At 39.3% G+C, this 16,216-nt stretch overlaps 1 protein-coding gene across 1 annotated transcript in view; it reads right to left on the bottom strand.

Moving 5' to 3' along the window:
* Positions 1-16,216, bottom strand: part of SLC9A9 (solute carrier family 9 member A9) — a 1,902,281-nt gene that overhangs the window by 877,881 nt on the left and 1,008,184 nt on the right. Inside the window, exon 10 of the mRNA XM_053710011.1 lies at positions 3,413-3,526. Coding sequence (XP_053565986.1) covers positions 3,413-3,526 — 114 coding nt within the window. The remainder of the gene's footprint in view (positions 1-3,412; positions 3,527-16,216) is intronic.

The raw sequence follows: 16,216 nt of genomic DNA, 5'->3' as shown, positions 1-16,216 counted from the left end.
CATTTGAGGAATCATCTTGGGGCAACCTTATGAAATGTGACAGTACTGTCCTTACTTTGTCTGGGACGCTATGGCACAATTATCACATACATTTGAAGGGGGGGGACCACCTTGGCCTCCATACATACAGAACATGTTCTATCTGAAGGTACAGACATGTAGACAGGCTTATACAGGCTATTAATGCAATAAAACCGGCTTTTAAACAAAACGCGTTACTGTCTCTTTAAATGTTTAAACAGAGCACACTTTATTTCTGAATGTGTGAAAAACTATGAAGGGAAATATCGGATCTTTACCAAATTTCCCACCCAAGTGTCTTAATGCTTTAAAAGATCTGCAACCCCAATTTTCAAGTTTGTAACCCCTTAAATGAGGAAACCGGAGCGGTTTTATCAATTTAACAATTTTAAACCCACTACAGTCCCAGCCACAGCGTTTGCTGCGGGCTTCACCTGTCCTTGGGGGTTATTCGCCCACCGAAATATGCCTTCCAGGAACGTTTTTTAATGGCCACCAGACCCTCTCACATGAAGCTGCATGCACTGCATCCAAAAGAAACTGCGCAATTAAGGCGCGAAAATGAGCTCTACCTACTAGTAGTGAAAGGCCCTTCCTGACTGGGAAAGGTGTCTAAACGACTGCCTGGCGCTAAAAACATTACCAAATCATTCTCAAGTTTAAAACACTTCAAACCCACATAAAAATATCGAATAAAGCAATCGATTTAGCCCACAATAGTGTCAAACCAGTATATAGGCCCATTAATAAGCCTTCATTCTGTTTATGAGTCTAAGAAAATGGCTTACCGATCCCAAGAGGGAAAATGACAGTCTTCTAGCATTACAAAGTGTTGTTAGAAAATGGACTAGTCATACCTTGAGCAGAAAATTCTGCAAACTGTTCCCCCCAACTGAAGTTCTCTGGGCTCAACAGTCCTGCGTGAAAACAGCAATTGATTTTAGTTACTGCTGCTAAAATCATACGTCCTCTTTTAAACAGAACTCTTCATCCTTTTCTGTTTTAGAGGTAAATAGTACAAACCGGCACTATTTTAAAATAACAAACTCTTGATAGAGGATATAAAAAACTACACTAACACCACATACTCTTCACCATCTCCGTGGAGATGCTACTTGTTCAGAGCGGCAAAGAGAATGACTGGGGGGCGGAGCCAGAGGAGGGGCTATATGTGCAGCTTTTGCTGTGCTCTTTGCCATTTCCTGTTGGGGGGAAGAGAATATTCCCACAAGTAAGGGATGACGCCGTGGGACCGGGACACACCAATGTTGGAGAAATATTAAATAATCTCTCTCTCCTGAACACAGATCTCTCTCTCCCACAAAAACACAAGTGAGAAGAGGGAGGGAGATCCACACTGATCAGCTGTCAATATTTACAAATATTGACATGATCAGACAATTGGAATTTTTTTATTATTATTATTATTCTGGAAAGTTCAGATTGATGACCCTAGTCTGCCCTATGATGAGGCAGGTTAGGGACCCCCCAGAAGCCCCATGATGCACTGGGCATCACCATCTTTGAAGCACACATGGGGGAGGGGGAGGTGGCTATAGTGGTGCTATTCTTATTAAACTATATTACTGTATATTTTTTATATTATGTAATTTTACTAAGATCCTCGACCACCGGAGGCACTTAGCACACGTTACTGAGCATCAGAAGCTGCCTGATGGCTTCCGATGCTCTGTCTAACTGCTGGGCTCCACGTGGAGTAAAAACCGGAAGCGATCAAAATGGAGCCTGGCAGTCAGGAACAGTATTGCAGGATGCCTCAACATCGAGCATCACTGCAATACTGTTTTTGAGCGATTTTGATCGCTTCCACAGCTCAGATTACCCGAGGACGTGTCAGGCATGTCCTTGGTCGTTAACTGACACCCTTTGGAGGGACGTGTCTGACACGTCCTTGGTCGCCAAGCAGGTTAAGACAATTATTTCATCATAAATATAAGGGACAGCTCTATTTTTTAACTAAAACATTATTAGTATGACAATTAAAGTATGAGCGTCAAAGCAAATACCAGGGTTAAAATTCATTTGTCTTGACACATGCCCTTTATAAAAGGTGCAAAATATGTTGATTACAACTAGTTTTATTGTGCTACAGCAACTCTGATTGCTTATAAGTCAAGGCCACTGCAGTTATTGCAGAAGTATTTAAACAAATGTGTGCAGACGTGACTGATTATGGTTTAGACGCCTTTCAGAGACCACGACAAGGCAAGTGCTCAAATAAAACAGATTATAGGTTCAGTACTTTGCTTACAGCAAGCAAAGTTATTGGGCTATGCAACCCCCAGATAAGCCCTCAAAAAAGTCAAAGAAGGGCTAAGCTGTAAAAACACAACATAGGCGGGAGCCGACTTCAGCACATTTCATCGACACAATATATCTCACAAGACTTTGTGAGTAGATTGATTTGATGCACCTATTTTGTGAAATCTACAAACAATATGTCATTATCAGTGTTTTTTTTTTTTTTTCTTCTCTGCTACTTCCTTTTAAAGAGATAAAAACAGAGCATTTATGCTGGCTCCATTTCAGCATTTATATCTTCCATGAAAACACTATATTGCCAAGGACAGTTTTCTCTGTCCATATAAATGTGTTTTTAGATATTTTCTTGAATGTTTTGAAAAACTTTATACCTGCATTTGTATAATTCAGTCCATGAACTTATTGTACTGTTTCAATCCTTTGGCCAAAGGTTAAAGGGGACATTAAACCAAATTCTTTTCTTTCATGATTCACCCGCTGAAAATTGGCCATTTGCGCATTGGAATGGCCGGCAAACACATATTACGATTTGCAGCAGTATAGCTATACCGACAAGGCATTTTAGCCTGTAACACAACGTCCATTCCGCACTCCAAAAAAAAATTATGTTTGAGTGCAGGATTTTCCATAGCGCCGTATTAAGGTTGTGCGGTCCGACTAAAATGCTGGCGTTACAGCCTATACCGACACAATCCATTCCGCCACCTGAGAGCAGAAGTTATGGATTTTGCAAAACAAAAAATGTTTCACAAACTCATAACTAAAATGTTACAAAGTACACTAACACTCATAAACTACCTATTAACCCCTAAACCCCCCGCATCACAAACACTATATTAAACCTATTAACCCCTAATCTGCTGTCTACCCACACTGCGACATGAAATGCAATAACATAGTGAGTAGGTTTACTATTCTTTTGTGGGGGTGGGGGGGGTTGTATAAATACACAAACATGTAACGGATTACATTTAATGTAATGGGTAAAAATTTATTATATTATACATTTAGATTGCTTAACACAACGTTGACATGAACAAGTCCAGTACCTGAAGGAACTCTAGGGACGTTACATTTGCTCACCGTTGTCACTTGTAAAAAAGGATACAAAAGCACCACATATGAAGAGAGCATTAACATATGATTCTGGAATGTAAATAGAGCAAGGTCCCATATAACAGAAGATAAAGTTTTCTGCCAAGAAATTCATGAACTCGAAAAGCTGAAAGAAATAAGAAACAGAGTTAACAGTTGTGGTTAGGGTTTGTACTAATTAGACTTTCATTAATAAATTACAATTTCATAAGGTGATGAGTAAAAAAAAATAATAAAAGAAATCCACAAAGTGGTTAAACCATTGGCTTTAAACTATATATTGTGGAGGGTTAAATTATGTCTGTAAAAAAAAATTTAACATTTGTTTTAAAAAAATGCATTGATTAGTTTTCTGCATATGGTATACATGTACAGTATTTTTAACAATAAAGGGTTAGAATAACGAGTGGAGCACAAAAGTTTGTGCCTGAGTGATAAGGGGTTTATTGCGAGGGGTTTTGCGGTCATTGGGCTTATCGCTTGTATTACAAGTTGAAAGTAAAACCCGATCGCGTGGTTAGCACAATCGAGATTTGCGCTAGAATTAGTACTGCAACTTCAAAGCTCTGGTTAACTGTTTCACGATACTTAAAATTGGCAAAAAACACACACACAAAAAAATACATTACAAAGTGTAGGTTACACTCATAATAACACTATCTAATAAAACAACACAAAAGTTATAAGGGCTCAAAGGAGGTCCTCAGGTTTTTGGAAAAAAAAAAGGCAGACAAAGGGTTTTAATATTAATATACATACATATATATTTCTAGAGATGGATATGTACAGTACATGTGTGTATATATAAGTATATATATATATATATCTATATATATATATATATATATATAAATTCATTTAAATTATGGGGGGGAGATAAATAACTGAAATTAAAATCCTCCATGTCTTCAAAATTAAATCAATGTAAATATTTGCATAGGAAATTAGCACATCTAGGCAAGTATCCCACTGGCTTTTCCCCAGAAATTCTTAATATACAATGTTACCAATGCACAAGAGAATTGTGGGTAAGATATGCAAATTAGATATGCAAATTCCCAGTTTTTTTACTTCCAAAATACTGTTTTGACACAGCAATCCTTTTAACAGGATTATTACAGCAAACAAAAAAACATAATTTAATGCTTACCTGATAAATTTATTTCTCTTGTAGTGTAGTCAGTCCACGGGTCATCCATTACTTGCCTAGATGTGCTAATTTCCTATGCAAATATTTACATTGATTTAATTTTGAGACATGGAGGATTTTAATTTCAGTTTTTTATCTCCCCCCATAATTTTAATGAATTTTGGTTTAACCATGAAAATAGCTTTACCATTGCAGCAAACCAGAAATCACTCACTAGACAGCCTGTTTCGTTCTTTTTGGAACTCATCAGTAGGAGATAGATTTCTGGTTGCTGCATTGGTAAAGCTATTTTCATGGTTAAACCAAAATTCATTAAAATTTATGGGGGGGAGATACAAAAACTGAAATTAAAATCCTCCATGGTCTCAAAATTAAATCAATGTAAATATTTGCATAGGAAATTAGCACATCTAGGCAAGTATCCCCGCTTTGCTTTTTCCCACAAATTCTTAAGTATACAATGTTACCAATGCACAAGAGAATTGTGGGTAAGATATGCAAATTAGATATGCAATTTCTCAGTTTTTTTGCTTCAAAATACTGTTTTGACACAGCGATCCTTTTAACAAGATTATTACAGCAAACCAAAAAACATAATTTATGCTTACCTGATAATTTATTTCTCTTGTAGTGTAGTCAGTCCACGGGTCAGTCCATTACTTATGGGATTATTTATATCTTCCCCAACAGATGTTGCAAGAGGATCACCCAAGCAGAGCTGCTATATAGCTTCCTCCCCTCACATGTCATTTCCAGTCATTCGACCGAAAACAAGACGAGAAAGGAGAGAACCATAGGGTGCAGTGGTGACTGGAGTTTAATTAAAATTTAGATCTGCCTTAAAAGACCGGGGCGGGCCATGGACTGACTACACTACAAGAGAAATAAATTTATCAGTAAGCATAAATTATGTTTTCTCTTGTTAAGTGTAGTCAGTCCACAGGTCATCCATTACTTATGGGATACCAATAACAAAGCTAAAGAACACGGATGAAGGAGGGACAAGGCAGGAACTTTAAAAGGAAGGAACCACTGCCTGAAGCACTTCGTCCCAAAAAATAGCCTCCAAAGAAGCAAAAGTGTCAAATTTGTAAAATTTTGAAAAAGTGTGAAGTGAAGACCAAGTTGCAGCCTTGCAAATCTGTTCAACAGAGGCCTCATTTTTAAAGGCCCAGGTGAAAGCCACAGCTCTAGTAGAATGAGCTGTATTCTTTCAGGAGGCTGCTGTCCAGGGCGTATTATGCTACGAAGCCAAAAAGAGAGAGAGGTAGCCGAAAGCCTTTTGACCTCTCCTCTGTCCAGAGTAAACACGAAACAGGGAAGAAGTTTGACGAAAATCTTTAGTTGCCTGCAAATAGAACTTCAGGGCACGGACTACGTCCAAGATTATGCAAAAGTCGTTCTCTTCTTTGAAGAAGGGTTAGGGACACATGATGGAACAACAATCTCTTGATTGATATTCCTGTTAGAAACTACCTTAGGATAAGAACCCAGGTTTAGTACGCAGAACTACCTTGTCTGAATGAAAAATCAGATAAGGAGAATCACAATGTAAGGCAGATAACTCAGAGAGCTCTTCGAGCCGAGGAAATAGCCATCAAAAAACAGAACTTTCCAAGATAACAGCTTGATATCAATGGAATGAAGGGGTTCAAATGGAACGCCTTGCAGAACTTTAAGAACTAAGGTTTAAGCTCCACGGCGGAGCAACAGTCTTAAACACAGGCTTAATCCTAGCCAAAGCCTGACAAAAAGCCTGAACGTCTGGAACTTCTGCCAGACGCTTTGTGTAGCAGAATAGCACAGAGCAGAAATCTGTCCCTTTAACGCAGTGTTTTTCAACCAGTGTGCCGTGGCACACTAGTGTGCCGTGAGAGATCCTCAGGGGTGCCACGGCAGACTGACAACAACAACTGACAATATTTTTTAAACTTTGCTTGTTTTTTGTACTCCCCAGTGCAGGGGTAGTTTGGTAGGATGCATGGCATAACTAGCACAATACATACGTAGTGTATATATATATGCTGTATTAGGCTACAATGTGGGATTTTTTTTAAAATTTTGGGATGGTGGTGTGCCACGGATTTTTAATGTAAAAAAGTGTGCCACGGCAAAAAAAAGGTTAAAAATCACTGCTTTAACGAACTAGCAGATAAGCCCCTTTTCTAAACCCTCTTGTAGAAAGGACAATATCCTAGGAATCCTAACCTTACTCCATGAGTAACTCTTGGATTCGCACCAATATAAATATTTACGCCATAATCTTATGGTAAATTCTTCTGGTAACAGGTTTCCTAGCCTGTATTAAGGTATCAATAACCGACTCCGAGAAGCCACGCTTTGATAGAATCAAGCGTTCAATCTCCATGCAGTCAGCCTCAGAGAAATTAGATTTGGATGGTTGAAAGGACCCTGAATTAGAAGGTCCTGTCTCAGAGGCAGAGACCGATGGTGGACAGGACGACATGTCCACTAGGTCTGCATAACAGTCCTGCGTGGCCACGCAGGCGCTATCAGAATCACCGATGCTCTCTCCTGTTTGATCCTGGGCAATCAGTCGAGGAAGCATCGAAATGGTGGGAAAACACATAAGCCATGTTGAAGACCCAAGGTGCTGTCAGAGCATCTATCAGCACCGCTCCCGGGTCCCTGGGACCTGGATTCCGTAATAAGGAAGCTTGGCGTTCTGGCGAGACGCCATGAGATCCAGATCTGGTTTGCCCCAACGTTGAATCAGGTTGAGCGAAGACCTCCAGAGGAAGTTCCACTCCCCCGGATGAAAAGTCTGGCGACTTAGAAAATCCGGCCTCCCAGTTCTCACGCCTGGGATGTAGATCGCTGACAGGTGGCAAGAGTGAGACTCTGCCCAGCGAATTATCTTTGAGACTTCCAACATCGCTAGGGAACTTCTGGTTCCCCCTTGATGGTTGATGTAAGCCACAGTCGTGATGTTGTCCGACTGAAATCTGATGAACCTCAGAGTTGCTAACTGAGGCCAAGCTAGAAGAGCATTGAATATTGCTCTTAACTCCAGAATATTTATTGGGAGGAGTTTCTCCTCCTGAGTCCATGATCCCTGAGCCTTCAGGGAATTCCAGACTGCGCCCCAACCTAGAAGGCTGGTGTCTGTTGTCATCCCCTTGGACAGATGGGGCCGAGAAAGCCACCATAGAAGAGATTCTCTGGTCACTTGATCCAGATTTAGCCGAGGGGACAAATCTGAGTAATCCCCATTCCACTGACTTAGCATGCACAATTGCAGCGGTCTGAGATGCAGGCGCGCAAATGGTACTATGTCCATTGCCGCTACCATTAAGCCGATTACTTCCATGCACTGAGCTACTGACGGGTGTGGAATGGAATGAAGGGCACGGCAAGCATTTAGAAGTTTTGATAACCTGGCCTCCGTCAGGTAAATTCTCATCTCTACAGAATCTATAAGAGTCCCTAGGAAGGAAACCCATGTAAGTGGTAATAGAGAACTATTTTCCACGTTCACCTTCCACCCATGCGACCTCAGAAATGCCAGAACTATCTCTGTATGAGACCTGGCAATTTGAAAACTTGACGCTTGTATCAGAATGTCGTCTAGGTACGGAGCCACCGCTATGCCTCGCGGTCTTAGTACCGCCAGAAGTGAGCCCAGAACCTTTGTAAAGATTATTGGAGCCGTAGCTAACCCGAAGGGTTAGTGAAGGTAGGCATCCTTTAAGTCCACAGTGGTCATGTACTGACCCTCTTGGATCATGGGTAGGATGGTTCGAATAGTTTCCATTTTGAATGATGGAACTCTTAGGAATTTGTTTAGGATCTTTAAGTCCAAGATTGGTCTGAAGGTTCCCTCTTTCTTGGGAACCACAAACAGATTTGAATAGAATCCTTGCCCGTGTTCCGTCCGCGGAACTGGGTGGATCACCCCCATTAGTAAGAGGTCTTGTACACAGCGTAGAAACGCCTCTTTATTTGGTTTGCTGCTCCTGCCTTGAGGTTACGAAAGGCACGAAAATTAGACTGTTTGGCCTTTGATTTGGCCCTGTCCTGAGGCAGAGCATGGCCCTTACCTCCCGTAATGTCAGCGATAATTTCTTTCAAGCCGGGCCCGAATAAGGTCTGCCCTTTGAAAGGAATATTAAGCAATTTAGATTTAGAGGTCACGTCAGCTGACCAGGATTTAAGCCATAGCGCTCTGCGCGCTTGTATGGCGAATCCGGAGTTCTTAGCCGTAAGTTTGGTTAAGTGTACGACGGCATCAGAAACAAATGCGTTAGCTAGCTTAAGTGCTTTAAGCTTGTTCATAATTTCATCCAATGGAGCTGTGCGAATGGCCTCTTCCAGAGACTCAAACCAGAATGCCGCCGCAGCAGTGACAGGCGCAATGCATGCAAGGGGCTGTAAGATAAAACCTTGTTGAACAAACATTTTCTTAAGGTAACCTAATTTTTTATCCATTGGATCTGAAAAGGCACAACTATCCTCCACCGGGATAGTGGTACGCTTAGCCAAAGTAGAAACTGCTCCCTCCACCTTAGGGAACGTCTGCCATAAGTCCCGTGTGGTGGCGTCTATTGGAAACATTTTCCTAAATATAGGAGGGGGGGAAAAAGGCACACCGGGTCTATCCCACTCCTTGCTAATAATTTCTGTAAGCCTCTTAGGTATAGGAAAAACGTCAGTACACACCGGTACCGCATAGTATCTATCCAGCCTACATAATTTCTCTGGAATTGCAACCGTGTTACAATCATTCAGAGCCGCTAATACCTCCCCTAGCAATATGCGGAGGTTCTCAAGCTTAAATTTAAAATTAGAAATCTCTGAATCCAGTCTCCCTGGATCAGATCTGTCACCCACAGAATGAAGCTCTCCGTCCTCATGTCCTGCAAATTGTGACGCAGTATCGGACATGGCTCTCCCATCATCAGCGCGCTCTGTCCTTAACCCATAGCAATCGCGCTTGCCTCTTAATTCTGGCAATTTAGATAATACTTCTGTCATAACAGTAGCCATGTCTTGCAAAGTGATTTGTATGGGCCTCTCTGATGTACTTGGCGCCACAATATCACGCACCTCCTGAGCGGGAGGCGAAGGTACTGACACGTGAGGAGAGTTAGTCGGCATAACTTCCCCCTCATTGTCTGGTGATAATTTCTTTACATGTACAGATTGACTTTTATTTAAAGTGACATCAATGCATTTAGTACACAAATTTCTATTGGGCTCCACATTGGCCTTTAAACATAGTGAACAAAGAGATTCATCTGTGTCTACATGTTTAAACAGACTAGCAATGAGACTAGCAAACTTGGAAAATACTTTCAAATAAATTTACAAGAAATATAAAGAACGCTACTGCGCCTTTAAGAAGCACAAAAAGCTGTCACAGTTGAAATAACAATTAACCAAAATAGTTATAGCAACCAAATTTTCACATTAAATGTATTAAGTTAGCAAAGGATTGCACCCACCAGCAAAAGGATGATTAACACCTTAATACCCAAAAACGGATAACAAATTAATAATTAACGTTTTAACACAGTCAAACACACTGTCACAGATCTGCTGTGACTGATTACCTCCCTCAAAATGAATTTTGAAGACCCCTGAGCTCTCTAGAGACGTCCTGGATCATGGAGGATAAAGTAGGAAGATTGTGACTGAATTTTTACTGCGCAAAAAAGCGCTAAAATAGGCCCCTCCCACTCATATTACAACAGTGGGGAAGCTCAGTTAACGGTTTATATGCAGAAAACAAAGATAGCCATGTGGTAAAAATCATGCCCCAATAAGTTTTATCACCAAGTACCTCACAAAAAATGATTAACATGCTAGTAAACGTTTTAAAAGCTATGAAGTGTTATTAATAAGCCTGCTACCAGTCGCTTTTACTGCAGTTAAGGCTCATACATTACTTCAGTATTAACAGTATTTTCTGAGTCAAATTCCATTCCCTAGAAAAATACTTCAGTGTACACACACTCATCAGCCTAATACCAGTCACTACCACTGCATTTAAGGCTGTACTTACATTACATTGGTATTAGCAGTATTTTCTCAGTCAATTCCATTCCTTAGAAAAATAATTTACTGCACATACCTCGTTTGCAGGGGGGCCCTGCATGCTATTCCCCTTTTCTGAAGTTACCTCACTCCTCAGAATGTTCGAGAAAAGCCAGTGGATCTTAGTTATGTCTGCTAAGATCATAGAAAACGCAGGCAGATTCTTCTTCTAATGCTGCCTGAGAACAAACAGCACAATCCGGTGCCATTTAAAATAACAAACTTTTGATTGAAGAAATAAACTAAGTTTAAAAACACCACAGACCTCTCACAACGACCTATCTTTAGTTAGGTTGCAAGAGAATGACTGGATATGACATGTGAGGGGAGGAGCTATATAGCAGCTCTGCTTGGGTGATCCTCTTGCAACTTCCTGTTGGGGAAGAGATATAATCCCATAAGTAATGGATGACCCGTGGACTGACTACACTTAACAAGAGAAATCATTTACTAGACAAGCGTGTTTCGTTCTTTTTGGAACTCATCAGTAGGAGATAGATTTCTGGTTGCTGCATTGGTAAAGCTATTTTCATGGTTAAACCGAAATTCATAAAAAATATGGGGGGAGATAAAAAACTGAAATTAAATTAAATTCTTAATATACAATATTACCAATGCACAAGAGAATTGAGTGAGTGATTTCTGGTTTGCTGTAATAATCCTGTTAAAAGGATCGCTGTGTCAAAACAGTATTTTGAAGCAAAAAACTGAGAATTTGCATATCTAATTTGCATATCTTACCCACAATTCTCTTGTGCATTGGTAACATTGTATATTAAGAATTTCTGGGGAAAAGCAAGCAGGGATACTTGCCTAGATGTGCTAATTTCCTATGCAAATATTTACATTGATTTAATTTTGAGACATGGATGATTTAAATTTCAGTTTTTTATCTCCCCCCATAATTTTAATGAATTTTGGTTTAACCATGAAAATAGCTTTACCAGTGCAGCAACCAGAAATCTATCTCCTACTGATGAGTTCCAAAAAGAACGAAACAGGCTTGTCTAGTGAGTGATTTCTGGTTTGCTGTAATAATCCTGTTAAAAGGATCGCTGTGTTAAAACAGTATTTTGAAGCAAAAAAAATGAAAATTTGCATATCTAATTTGCATATCTTACCCACAATTTTCCTGTGCATTGGTAACATTGTATATTAAGAATTTCTGGGGAAAAGCAAGCAGGGATACTTGCCTAGATGTGCTAATTTCCTATGCAAATATTTACATTGATTTATTTATATATATATATATATATATATATATATATATATATATATATATATATGTGCACATATGTATTTATATGTGTGTATATGTATACATATATAAAAACATAAATACATATGTAAACATATATAGAAGTGCATTAGAGCTCTTTGCCGTTAAGTAGATGATTACATGTAAAATAATAGTAATGCAATAAATTATTGTGCAATAATTTATTGTATAAGATATTGTACCAAAAAACATCAGATATATGTAGAAATATTTATTTCTGAATAAATAGAACATATTCTTTTAGGTGCAGAACATTGGAATGTGAAATATTCATATATTCATGTCGGGTTAGCACAATTGATAATATGCGATTGTGTTTGTGGAAGAGTGGGGTTGTTTCCACCACATTATTTTCTCTATTGACTTCTATGGGGGAATACGTGAACGCACACACAATATTCTAACTTCGGATTGTTGTGCTCGTCAAGTTGGCGTGAGAGCGGAAAAAGTTTACTTTCCACTCATAGGGGCCCATTTATCAAGCCCTGAATGGAGCTTGTGGGCCTGTGTATCTGGCGAGTCTTAAGACTCGCCAGAAACAGCAGTTATGAAGCAGCGGTCTAAAGACCGCTGCTCCATAACCCTGTCCGCCTGCTCTGAGTATGATTGGGTTGATTGACACCTCCCTGCTGGCGGCCGATTGGTCGCGAGTCAGCAGGGGGCGGCGTTGCACCAGCAGCTCTCGTGAGCTGCTGGTGCAATGTTAAATGCGGAGAGCGTATTGCTCTCCGCTTTCAGCGAGGTCTGGCGGACCTGATCCACACTGTCGGATCAGGTCCGCAAGACCTTTAATAAATAGGCCCCATAATACGAGCGCAACTTCATGAGTGCAAAAATCTTACTTCTAGCACAAATTAAGGCTTAAGCGGGAGCATTAATTTGTGTTCCACTTGTAATCTGGCCTTAAATGTTAATTAATTTCTTTATGCAGTTTTTGTGCTGATTTATAGAGGAGGGAAGTTAATAGAGGAATGATTTAGTGTTGTGTGACCAGTATAATTTCTGGTGCTTGGGAAATTCAATGTAGAGCAAATGTGATATTCAAACCAACATCAAAATTCTGAAGCAAAGTTTCTTACATGGCATTTTTGTGGGGTTTTCAAATTCAAACGTTAATCCTTTTATCACAAAGTTCTCTGGTGCAATAAGAGTGCCATAACACACTCTATTCCTTGCATATGTAGAATTCAATTTGCATATTTGTTACTATTACTAAATATAAATGCATTGTAATTCATATAAGTAATCACTATTGTTACCTTATTTTCTGGTAGAAAAAATAAATATAAAAAAAAAATAAAAAAAAAATGCTTACCTAATAAATGTATTTATTTCCGGATTGGTGAGTCCACGGCTTGAGTAATTACTATTGGGAATATCACTCCTGGCCAGCAGGGGGGAGGCAAAGAGCACCACAGTTAAACTGCTAAGTATCACTCCCTTACCCACAACCCCCAGTCATTCGACCAAAGGGAAATGGAGAAAAAGGAGTAACAAAGGGTGTAGAGGTTGTCATGTAAAAGGTGAGATATCATTGGAAGCTATGTTCACAGATATCATACTGATTAATTTATTCACATACAGGTAGATTACAAGTTATGCGTGCTATAGGGAATTTAATGAACGCAACGAAAACTGCGTTATTTCACCCCCAATAGCGCAGCCATTACAAGTTTTCAAAAGCCGGCTTGGGCGTGCGATATGGTGGCGTACCGCAGACAATACAAGCGCTGTTTTGACGTGCTTGTGGATGCTTTCCATATAGACATCAATGGGGAGAGCGCATTAAAAAAAACATCTGTGACCGCAGAATGAAAAGCTCCGTAACGCAGCCCCATTGAGGTCTATTGGGAAGAAAAACGATAAGTTTAAACCTAACACCCTAACATAAACCTCACGTCTTAACACCCCTAATTTGCCGCCCCCGACATCGCCGACACCTACATAAACTTATTAACCCTTAATCTGCTGCTCCCGATATTGCCATCACCTAAATAAAGCTATTAACCCCTAATCTGCCGCTCCTGATATCGCCACCACTATACTAAAGTTATTAAACCCTATTCCCCTGTACCACAACATCGCCCACACTATAATAAATATATTAACCCCTAAACCTCTGGCCTCCCACTTCACTAACACTAAATAAACCTATTAACCGCTAAACCGCCAGCCCCCCACATCGCAACAACCTAAATTAAACTATATTAACCCCTAAACCTAACCCTAACCGTAACCCTAACACCCAATTAAAATAGAGCTAAATTAAAGTTACGATTATTAACTAAATAATAGCTATTTAACTCTAAATACAAACTTACCTGTGAAATAAAACCTAAGCTTGCTACAATATAACTAATAGTTATATTGTAACCAGCTTAGGTTTTATTTTTATTTCATGGGTAAATTTGTATTTATTTTAACTAAGTAGACTACCTAGTAAATAGTTATTAACTAATTAATAACTAACTAGTTAAAATAAATACAGTTACCTGTGAAATAAAACCTAAGCTGCCTTTCACTAAAACCTAAAATTATAAAAAATTAAAAACCTAACATTACAAAAAATAAAAAACACTAAAATTACAAAAAAGTAAAAAACTACCATTACAAAAAATAACAAAAACAGCTAGATTACGAGTTTTGAGCGATATAGGGATTTTAACGACCACCACAAAAGCGGCATTATTTCACCTCCCTATAGTATGACGAGTTTTTACTATTTACTATTTGTTTCAATCAGCCAATAGAATGAGAGCTCAATCCTATTAGCTGATTGGAACAGCTAATAGGATGAGAGCTCAATCCTATTGGCTGATTGGATCAGCCAATATGATTTTAGCAGCTCTAATTCCTATTGGCTGATTGAAATCTTTCAGCCAATAGGAATGCAAGGGACGCCATCTTGGATTGCGTCACTTGCATTGAAGTTCCAGTTTACGGCGGCGGCCGTATGAAGAGGATGCTCTGCGCCGGATGTCTTCAGGATGAACCTGCTCCGCTCCGGATGGATGAAGATAGAAGATGCCGTCTGGATGAAGACTTCGCCGGCTGGATGAAGATCGAAGAGGCCGCTATAAGATTAGGTGTAATTCTTTTTTATTTTTGATAATTTGTTTCTTATTTTTTGTAATTTAGTGGTGGGGGGGGGTAAACTTTAGGGTTTAGTTTTTTTTGTTGTAATTAGATACTTTTTGTAGTGTTAGGATTTTTTAAATGTGTTGTTTAGTTTAAATTATTGGGTAGTTAGTTTCATTTTAGTTTAAGAAAAATAATAGTTTAATTGTTAGTTTAAAAGTAATTTATTAATTTGACAGGTAAGTTTTAATTTAATTTAAGAAAGGCAAATTGCAATTTTAATGTAAAGTTAGGGAGACATTAGGTTTAGGGTTAATAGTTTATGCTAGTATATTTCATTGTGGGGGGCTAGCGGTTTAGGGGTTAATGTATTTATTATAGTATATTTTGTTGTGGGGGCATTTTGGTTTAGGGTTAATAGTTTATTTTAGTATATCTCGTTGTGGGTGGCTTGCGGTTTAGGGATTAATAGGTTTCTTATAGCGGCGGTGTGGGCGGACGGCATATTAGGGGTTAATATATTTAAATAGTGTTTGCTATGCGGGGGTGAGGGCGGCAGTTTAGGGGGTTAATAACTTTATTATAGTTGGCAACAATGTCGGGGAGCGACGGAATAGAGTTTAATGCATTTTAATAGTGTGGCATGTCCGAGCGGCAGATTAGGGGTTAATAAATGTATTATAGTGTTTGTGATGCAGGAGGGGCCTAGGTTTAAGGGGTTAATAGGTAGTTTATGGGTGTTAGTGTACTTTGTAACACTTTAGTTATGAGTTTTATGTTACAGCTTTGTACGTAAAACTCATAACTACTGACTTTAGACAGCGTTACAGATCTTGTGGTTATAGAGTTTACCGTTTCACAAATGCAGAGGAAAGAAGCAAAAAATGGGTGTTTATACAATTAACAGAGGAACAGTAATGTGCTGATGTCCACAGTTATAAATGGAAATATAGCCTACCAACCCAGGTAGGTGCTGTGCATAACTTCCACCAATCAACTAAATAGAAAAAATCCTCCGTTGTCAAACAGTCACAAATCACAATAGTCACCCAGGGTTCCTCTCTCCCCGGAGACCAGCAGAAAACGCAGGAAAACTGATCTTACAGTTACAGGCCAAAAACATCCAACATGTAGGACAGCAATTAGTAATTTATATTGGCAAAGTAACAAGTCTCCCCTTGAACAGATCGTAGGCAAATACATCATATGTTGTTGCTCCAGCGGCTTCTTGGTGTCACACCGGACTGCAACGA

Source organism: Bombina bombina, chromosome 4 (assembly GCF_027579735.1).
Source record: "Bombina bombina isolate aBomBom1 chromosome 4, aBomBom1.pri, whole genome shotgun sequence".
Classification (NCBI taxonomy): Eukaryota; Metazoa; Chordata; class Amphibia; order Anura; family Bombinatoridae; genus Bombina; species Bombina bombina.
The sequence above is the reverse complement of the archived record's forward strand: the minus strand, read 5'-3'. Positions and strand labels throughout refer to the sequence as shown.